This window comes from Pituophis catenifer, unplaced genomic scaffold (assembly GCF_029215685.1).
Source record: "Pituophis catenifer annectens isolate HBS135680 unplaced genomic scaffold, rPitCat1.0.hap2 SCAF_1, whole genome shotgun sequence".
Lineage (NCBI taxonomy): Eukaryota > Metazoa > Chordata > Lepidosauria > Squamata > Colubridae > Pituophis > Pituophis catenifer.
In genome coordinates this window covers 37,084,447-37,094,581 of record NW_027256881.1, presented here as the reverse complement: position 1 = coordinate 37,094,581, position 10,135 = coordinate 37,084,447, and the positions used below count along the sequence as shown (strand labels likewise).

General features: G+C 36.0%; 1 protein-coding gene across 1 annotated transcript; it reads right to left on the bottom strand.

Moving 5' to 3' along the window:
* EIF4A3 (eukaryotic translation initiation factor 4A3) lies at nucleotides 1–9,900 on the bottom strand. The gene is made up of 12 exons (XM_070932280.1): nucleotides 9,652–9,900; nucleotides 8,505–8,577; nucleotides 7,017–7,083; nucleotides 6,742–6,804; nucleotides 5,469–5,601; nucleotides 4,881–4,961; nucleotides 4,380–4,521; nucleotides 2,752–2,890; nucleotides 2,475–2,590; nucleotides 2,045–2,152; nucleotides 1,578–1,705; nucleotides 1–353 (listed from the first exon to the last, which is right to left on the bottom strand). Exons 1-12 carry the CDS (start codon nucleotides 9,815–9,817, stop codon nucleotides 337–339), a joined length of 1,233 nt encoding a protein of 410 aa, XP_070788381.1. The 5' UTR covers nucleotides 9,818–9,900; the 3' UTR covers nucleotides 1–336.
* Between the last annotated feature and the right edge of the window lie 235 nt (nucleotides 9,901–10,135).

The window sequence follows — 10,135 nt, the reverse complement described above, 5'->3', positions numbered from 1 at the left end:
TACGAAAACATAATTGTTTAATCAGGAAAAAAGCAGAAAACAGGATGACAATGAACTTATTTACAGAAATGCCTCTTTACAATTTTCATCAATTACAATTCCTAGGTTTCTGCAATTACACAAAGTAAATAAAAACCACTAAGCACTTTGCACTGCTTCCAATATTACTTTTCGCCAATTCTGATTAGCAGATGCAGAGATGCCTAACCATTCTGAAGTTACACTATTATGGTTTTCAAACAGCATCAGTAACAAGAAGAGTTCCAACCAGCTCTTGGGTGTGGTTATAATAATGTATCACAGCTAAGAGGACCTTCTCTCTTTTGTCAAGTTTCTTCAAATAAGATCAGCAACTAGATTAAAGAAAAACAGATCGTGGTGTGAAAATAATGAAAAGGTGGCAAGTCTTATGCAAGTACTCACAATACAGGCAAAGCTACTAAAAAAATCGATCACATGGCCGGCAGCATTTGAGAGACAACTCACAAATATTTCTTCTACAAATTCAAGATTGTTCACTAGGCTAATTGAAAAGACCAAAGCTTGACTCAAACTGTGGACCTATTTAGTTTGCTGGATTCAGATTAAGCAAGCTCTGCCAGCCAACACTAACATTGTTAATTTGCATGGTTTAAAAGTGTAACATGCCTTGTGAACAAACCAACTGCTGTTGCTGTTTTCTGTTATTAAATAAAGCATTACAGTACAATAGGTGCACTCAGCCATAGTTTGGATAGTACTTAAGTGAAATGTAACTACCAAAAAAACCTATTAAAGAAACGGAGTGGCCATTCTTTTTGTGGATTTAAGTACATTCAGAGCCAAAAGTGTTTATGGAGATTCTCAGTCATCCAGGTTGTGGTTGTCCCAAAGGTGCTTTTTCAAGAGGCAACTGGACTTTATTTTTTTTTCTTTGAAGACATTTTGATTCTCATCTAAGAAGCTTCTTCAGCTCTGATTGGATGGTGGGGAATGGAAAGACTCCTTCCGTTCCCCACCATCCAGTCAGATTTGAAGAAGCTTTTTGGATGAGAAGCGAAAGGTCTTTAAAAAAAAAAAGTTCAGTTGCCTCTTGAAAAAGCATTTTTGGGTCAGAGCCAAAAGGAATAATTCCTTTCAGTAGAAGAAATTTGGCCTTGCTTTATTCTCCTGAGCAGGCAGGAGAATCAGTTGATTTTTAATTTACGTTAGGGTTGTTTGTGTTTATTTCTAATTTGGTGTCTAACATTGCTGATGCACTAAAAGCACAGCTGCTGTGGTTCACAGGCAGGAACATCTAAAAAGCGAGTGAAAGAGCCAAAAAGGCAGCATTTAATCCTTTTAAATGTATCTTGTTCTGCATGTAACATTTTTTCTTACCAATGAACTGATTATTGTAATATCTATAAAATCTTGTGGTTTTAGGCAACACTGAGGAAAAAGGTTTGATATGATTTTTGTGCTTTTTACATATTGTTTTGTTAATTTTTTCAATACTTTTGAAAAACGAACGAAAAATGGGGAGGGGGCAAAAAGAAATCTTAATTTTTCTAATATCCCATGGTTAACCGTCTTCTACAAGAAATTAAGACACTCACCATTCATTGGCATTTCATCAATCTGGGTGGAATAGTATTGCTCAATGTCTCGCAGGATACGAATATCATCATTCTTCACAAAGTTGATTGCAACACCTTTGCGACCATAGCGGCCTGATCTACCAATCCTGGTGGGAGATTACAAACCAATTAACATATGAGAAGCCAAAGCGGCTCACATTCAGTGCAGAATTCTTCCATGTCCTTCACTGCCCCTGGCAGAACCAACTACAGTTGAAGAACTTTTGTGTCAGAGCCTGGCCAATTGCTTACTGTATATACTTAAAGGCAGAAGCATCTTTCATGTTAACTGACAGGATTGGCGAAAAAGTGGCATTTCCCCCCATCATTTTCATTTCAGATAATAATTTTATTATTCAAACATTTAACATTTTATGAATACATTTTAGAAAAATGATTTTAAAAAACTAAGCATTTTTTCCCTTGAAATATACATGTATGCCTACCTGTGTATATACAATTCTCTGTTGTTGGGCAAATCATAGTTAATAATCAGAGACACCTGAGGAACATCCAAACCCCTTGCCCAAACGTCTGTAGAAATTAGAACTCGGCTGTAAAAAGAAAAAGCAACAAATTTACTACTCACAAGGTGACACAATGGGTTGCACAATATCTATTAATACCAGAGGTAGCACTTGCTAAATAAATACCAAGATACCAGGCTTATCTTAAACACAAAGAAAAGTAAATATGATGAAAGCTGACCCAGAAGATTAGCTGTCATTCTAAGATACTTTGATGCTCAAGCTAAAGAAATTCAAAAATAGATGTACACAACCACCTCATGTCACTTTAAGCAACCATCTAGCAAAAGCTAGAAGATGGTTTTGAATTGTATTTTGGGAGAACATTAGGAAACAAAAGTGCTCTTACCTTGCCCCAGATCTGAACTCTTTCATGATGGACTCTCTTTCCTTCTGAGGCATGTCACCATGCATTGATGAAACAGTGAAGTTGGCTTCTCTCATTTTCTCTGTCAGCCAATCAACCTGACCCAGGGATTAGCCACAATTAGTTTTATATTGACATGGAGGAACCTAGAAAAAGTTAACTTTCTCTATAATGCACCCTGCATCTAATCCATTTGTTAACTTGAGAAGAAATTATGCAATGATATCTTGGAACTTATACTAATACTTGGCTGACATACCTTCCTCTTGGTATTACAGAAGATGACTGCTTGTGTAATAGTGAGTGTATCATACAAGTCGCATAATGTGTCAAACTTCCATTCTTCTCTCTCTACTGCCACAAAGAACTGTTTGATTCCTTCAAGAGTCAACTCATCACTAAGAAAATGGAAAAATATATCCAAATTAACCTTGTTATTTATGTAAAGCATTTTTATTTTACTCTTCAGTCAAAATGACTTTTAGAACAGTTTATAAGAATGAATAACAAGATAAGAAATCACTGGGCTACTGGCTGAATCAAGTATCTCTTATTTCCATTCCATTTCCACCCCCCCCCCTCTTATAATTTTATATATTGGTTACCGGAATGCAGTGATGGAATCCAAATTTTTTTACTACTGGTTCTGTGGGCATGGCAGGGGAAGGATCCTGCAAAATCTCCATTCCCACCCCACTCCAGGGGAAGGATACTGCAAAATTCCCATTCCCTCCCCACTCCTGGGGCCAGCCAGAGGTGGTATTTGCCGGTTCTCTGAACTACTCAAAATTTCCGCTACCAGTTCTCCGAACTTCTCAAAATTTCCACTTCTCCAGAACCTGCTAGATTTCACCTCTGCTGGAATGTGATAGTTGTAAGGACTACCTTAATGTATCTATTAGACATTAAGTTTAAGATACAAAAACTTTCACAACTGAGTAAATATTTTTACAATAATATTTTAAATCAGAGAAAAGAATTTGAGAAGACAGGCAATGCAGTTTTAAGTATTGAACTGTTGCTCTGGAATAAAAAAATTAAGAGCTCTGATACCCTATGGCAAAGATATGCTACCAAATTTCTGTTTTAGCCATAAGCTTATTGGTTACATGAGGACATAAACTAAATAGTTTGTGTGCTCTTTCCTCTTCAACATTTATAAGGAAACAGAAAGCTTCAATCAGGCATGTCCTTTAAGCACCACAATGGAAATACTCACATCAATAGGTAGTGAAAGCAATGTTCAAAATTTGATCAATTTCAATGGTCTTAACTAGATTTAATCAGTTGTATAAGCTGACAACATAGCAAACATCAATTAATTAAATATATTTCTCCATGTTGCTGGCACAGAAATGAAAGGAAGGGAGTGATAAATTTTGGGGCAGAAATATCTGGTAATACTAAATCTGGAACTTTCATTTAGGATGTATACCTGTAATACTGGGACAACTTCTCTGGTTTTTAATTTCCTTCCTCTGAAGACAGAGATAGGACATAACTTTGGAATCAACATGTTTTTTTCCAGTTTGCCTTTATTATTATATTGTCAAGTTTGCAAAATCCTGAACTCAAAAAGCTCCCAGATGGGGCTTGTTCAGGATTAAGCTACATGATCTAAATTGGTAACCCAGATCTTTTCTATGTCCCTAACCTGGCTGACTTTTATATTAATCAATTGGCAGATCTGAACTATTTCTTTTTTATTTGCAATACAAAAAAGAAGATCAATATTAAAGAATATTTAAGTAGTAAGTCATGGATCATAAAAAAAAACAGAGAAATGCGTTCAGACATTTGTTCTTTGTTCAACTAGATCTGAATTCAAAACTTGACATGGAAGGAAGCCCCAATCAAAGCTGGAACATAATGTTAAAAATTACTAACCGTTTCACCAGAATACGAATAGGATCAGTCATAAATTTGTTGGTCATCTCCAAGATCTCATGTGGCAAAGTGGCACTGATGAGAACTACCTGTGTGGCTGGAGGAAGGTATCTATACACATCATAAATCTGTTCTTTAAAACCTGCATAAGCCAAATAAAATAATAAATGATAGAATAAAATCTGGAAGGCTTTTTATATTTTGCTTTTATGAAAACATACATTACAAAAATGCTTTAAGTAGTCCATGCCCAAGAACTATGTGTGTAGCTTAACATAGGCTGGTACTCACTAGAGGCACCTGACATTCAACTCTAGTGTTGGCATTTGGCAATTGATTGAATGTTATTTGTCATAAAAAGCTACCGAAACTGGGGTGCATGTTTAACTTTGTCTACTACAAAGACTCAGCAACTAAACTGTGTATCTTTTAAGGTTTTGTTTTCATGTTTTATTTTTTTAAAAGAGGGCTAGGAACATTTGGGATTCACATATTCTTTACCTTTATTGAGCATCTCATCAGCTTCATCCAAAACCAACATTTTGATAGCACGAGTCCTTAAACTTCTGCGACGAATCATATCTGGAAGATTTCAAATTTCTATCAACAATCACCAAAGGTATTAAAAACAATTTCCCACAGATTGAATATTCATTAGTTCTCTGACCCATCAATCCAAAATGGTATCATTTCAGAATATCTCCTGAAAAACATCTGGGGCATATTATCATGCAAATAACTATGTGTTTCTGAAGTAAAGTTGGAAGAATCAGCAGCACGAAGGCTAGCTGGGAGGAAAATTCAAAAGCAGCAACAACAACAAAAAAAAGACAGTGCTTGCATCCTATGTGAACTGGGAGGTAAGCCAGATATGACCTTCAGACTACTTACTAGCCACAACTGGTCTAAAATAACTAGTAGTTATCTTTCCAGATAGTTTCCAAATATAAAGGTCAAGGGAATTAAGTAATAAAACAATTTTGATTCAAATCTAGAGTATAGGGAAACTGAAAACTATCATGAATCCAAACAGAATTTTAACCAAAGCATTAGCTATTGACATGGTATTATACATAATTATATATTCACCAAATACACGACCAGGTGTGCCAGCAACAACATGTTGTCCATAATCCAGCTTCCTGATATCTTCACCAACATTGGTCCCACCAATACATGCATGACATTGAACATTCATGTAATCACCAAGAGCAAGCAGCCCCTGTAAAAATGAGCCCATACATTACTTAATAGGAGTTAAGAGTTCTAACATCTCCTGAAATGTAATTGAGGCAATAGTCCTAATAAGAATCATGACATCCATAACAGTATTCAAACAGAATGAATAGGCAAATCCTTATATGACTCCATTCTCTCCAGTGCCGATATTAAAGATATTGTGCAAGGTTGTCACAATGTGTGTTTTCTGGTTCCCTAGAAGACCTACACAAAACCAAAGCCAGAGGTGATCCCCTGGATAACTGAATTGGACATCCAGTTATGAGGCCACAGCTGTTCCTCTGTAGAAGTTTTGTATATAATTATGGGGATTGTGTGTACAGGTTTACTTATCTTCTGTCATGTTCTCATCATATTCTAAATAAATAACATTTCTCCCCTTCTAACTTAGTGTTTGATTCATGTCTATTATTACAATTGTGTTTGGGTTCCTTTTTAATATAAATTGCCATTATTGTATTTATATCTTATGTTTCTTTCACCATGGAACCCAAAATAAATTCTGCTAAGTACTGCTGAAATCAAGCTATGCATGTGTCCCAAGAGTTACTCAATAACTTAGTAGAGGTAGTTCAAGGCTACAGGAATCTGGGCAAAGAATCCTGTTGATGGAATGTTAAGCATTTATCTGGTTTTGTTAGATCCAGCACATAGATCCAGCACATTGCTGCTCACAATGCCAACCTGGCCACTGTATATCTGGGAGTGAGCTCAAGGAACAGCATATTGAGCCTATAGGCATTCAGAATTTATATTGCTAGAGCACACTATCACTGCACCAAATATTAATTTTAAAGGCATTTGTATACTATATCACTTGTTGGAGAGATTGTGTCAACCACAAACCACTAAGACTTCAATCTAAAGCACACTGAAGATGTCTCCTGGAATGGGGACGAAACATTTGCTATCAAATCGACAAGCTCAGAGCTCAAACCAACAATTACCAACCTGAGCTACTAATATTCAAAGACATTTCAAATACTTCAATCTAATAGTACACCCTGATTCTAAATAGTCATTAGGCATTATTGAGTTGCAACTTGGAACAAAGAAAGAATTGGCCAGGGGCTTAAGTGATGTAATATTCTTTTGCAAATATTATACTCTAATATTCATTTACCTTCTGAATTTGTACTGCCAACTCTCTGGTAGGTGCCAAAATTAACGCCTGGGTTTCACGAACCTAATTGAAAGAATGAAATATAGTTATATGATATTCAATACTGCGATCACCTCCAAAAATATATTTTAAATATCAACTGCTCCTTTTCAAAGGAAGTGTAAGTATGGTCCTAGAATATAATCCGAAGGGTAGAGTCATTGCTCCATAAAATAATGTTTTCCACTCAAAATAATATATGCATCTTCATAAAACAAACATATTCCAAAAGTTACCTGGATATCCAGACATTGTAGTACAGAGATGGAAAACGTTGCTGTTTTGCCTGTTCCAGACTGTGATCTAGAAAGAAACAACTGAATAACTAAATTTGATTAAATACACAAAAAATGATTTACTACATAAGATTAGCTTTGCATGGGTCTATTTAGGGAGATTCATAAGACTTTATATTTATAGTGAAGCCATGTTTTCTAATGCTGATTAAGAGTTAACCATACAATGCACTGGTATTTGTAGATATTTGCAAATAAAATTTAGTTGATCTAGGCTTACCCATTTATTAACAAGAATTAAGCTTGCTATGACTTATTTTATTTTCTATATAAATGCATAACAAAAAAGTTTTTTCATGTCATAAATGGATACCAATGAAAACTAAAATTCTGTTGTCTATGACAACACATACACACCCCGGTGAAAATTGTCCAGATCATTTAGATTCCATTATAAACAGAAATAGATGCCTAATCACAATGAAATCATTGTAGCTCTTGAAATACAAGCCTAGGATTGAATCTAATCAACTTGATATTCAGCAAGATAAAAATAAGCCTATTCTAATATAAGTTTAATGAATCAAAATACTTTACATAGAATGTAAATTATGTTAAGTATCTGTCAGATCTAACCTCTCACGATAGTTACACAAGCACAGTTTCTAAGCTCATAAGTGGTTTATGTTGGAGCATTTCTTTAAATTAATAGATATATGACAAAGTCAAATTTACTGTATATTTCTATATAATTTAACTCCAGTATCTAAAGTTGCATAAAACCTAAAATTAAAATAGTACCATTAAACAGTATGTTCTTTCTATAAAAACACTTAAGGAGTATACCTTGTAGACAATATTAAATGGAAAAAATAAACATATTAACACTACACTGAAATATATTTCTGAAGAAAAACAAACATGTAAAAAACTTTAATATTTAAGTTCTACTCTGACAAGTGGCAAATACACTGAACGAATAAATTAATATTATTCATAACAAATGAAGAAAACTTAAGTGCTCAACACAACTACTATTCTCATTTTTAGCTCCCTTAACAAAACTGAGAAATTGTCTACTTTTTAACTGGAGAAAAATATAATTAAAACAAAACGAAGATAATTTGATTTCTCTAAGGGATTATTGACTACTACTTAGAATTTTATGTATGATAAAATGTACTAATGGATGTTGTATATTACCATTAAAAGAAAAAAGAACACAAAAAATCTGATGGACTGTGAAATTGCAGTTCTACATATACTTCTGAAAAATAAAGTCCCATGAAGTTTAAGACTATTTTTGATTAAATGTGCTTAGAATTATACCATTAAACTTATGTTAGATAAGTTTCCAAAGGACTTATTATTTCTCTGCTTCCAAAGGATTGACTATTTATGAGCAAGAACATCAAGAACAATTTATTTTTTAACTATCAAAATGGTATCACAAAGCATACTCTTCACACTTTTTATAATTCCACTTACTGAGCAATCACGTCTCTTCCTTTAATAATCTGTTTAATTGCTCTCTGCTGGATAGCTGAAGGTTTCTCAAAACCTAGAAAAAAATTAAAATTGTTTTTAAATTACAATTTAGATTTTTCCCTCCACAAACTGTATTATCAAAACTGACTAAAATATAGTAAAACTGAAGAAGTGCAATAAAAACTAGAATTAACATATAGTTTAAAATAAACAAACAGGCTTCCTACCACTTGCTTCACATAATTATTAGTAACAGTTTGGGCTGAATCTAATGGGTGGGCTACTTTACTTTAAGGTATCATTAGATAAGATAAGGCCAGAATCAAGAGTAATACAGATCTAAGGCTGCATTCATATAACCTGTCTGAATAAATTTGTTACTATTCTTGAATAAACAACTTATTTAGTGATCCTACAGGAATGACCAAAGGATTTGATCTACTCCAATTACAGCAGCAATAACCATCTCTGCTGGTTTTCCTGTCTTTGCAGCTGACATTTGTTAACCATGTTGAGTGTGTGAGAATCTTTTTTTTAAAAAGCAAACTGCCTAGAAACCAGCCATTCCTGAACAGCTGCTTTAGACTCTAACTCTGTATTCCCAAGGCCTGGAGGAAGATAACTTTTTTTTTGGGGGGGGGTTCATACATCAGTGCTTGTTTACAAAGTAACAATTACCCTATGTGTTAGACTTATTTGGGAAATAATATGGAAATTAACTGATCTCTAAGATTGATTTAACATAGGAAAACTTCAACCCACTTAGGAATTTACCAAGAATTTTAATGTGTTCGCAAAAGTTAAAACCACGAATCTCATTGTTATCTCACTCACTTCTTTAAAACCGAAGGACAGAATCTGACCGTTTCAAACATCTGCAGATTGCTGGGGGATCATTTAGAAATGCCATTAAACGGAGGCTTCCCTCAAATTATCAACAAATACCAAAGGGAAGCAGCCCCTGATCCTTCCTTGCTCCATTTCACAGCGACTATGTTTAAGGTCCAGCCATCCTGGAGGGTCCACATGCGGCGGGGGAAGCGGAAAAGCAGCCGGGCAGCAGCTCCCGTCCTTTGTCGCTCTTGATCCCCCCCATTAACCGCTTTCTGAAGTTGTGCGGCCACTTTCTCAACCCCATCCCCCTCACCATAGGCGTAGATGCCGCGCAGCAGGTCCTCCCGTAGGCCCATCGTGTCGAAAGTGGGGGTGACGTCCACCTCTTCGCTGGTCTCGAATTCCACCTTTGTCATGTCTTCCTCCTTCAGCAGCCGCTTCCGAGCTGAGCCCGTCACACCTCCCGTAGCCCCCGACATCGCTTCGAGCCGACTTCTAGGCTTTGGCCCACCACGCAAGACCGCTCGACGCCCGCCTCGACCGAGAACGCTCAACGCGCCGAAAGGGCCGGCCTACGTAATTCCTGCGACACAACTACGAAGCGGCGCATGCGTGTTTACCTCGCTTCCGACGCGCCCCCGTGACGCACAGACTGACGCTAAGCGAAGCCTTACGCTCAGGGACGTACGCTCGTTGCCTTAGAGACAAGAATGCCGATTTCGAAGACGCTTTCTTCGACGAGCGTGTTCAGTAGTACATTCTGCTTTATTTCATTCCAGAGCGGAACAGAATTGAAA

Bases quoted from the DNA above. Each gene is read 5' to 3' on its own strand.
- EIF4A3 (XM_070932280.1), bottom strand. From the start codon at position 9,817: ATGTCGGGGGCTACGGGAGGTGTGACGGGCTCAGCTCGGAAGCGGCTG. The intron at 8,578-9,651 runs GTGAGGGGGATG...ATTTTTTTCTAG, and splicing joins GCGCGGCATCTACGCCTATG to GTTTTGAGAAACCTTCAGCT. The intron at 1,706-2,044 runs GTAGGCATACAT...ATCTCCCACCAG, and splicing joins AGAGAATTGTATATACACAG to GATTGGTAGATCAGGCCGCT.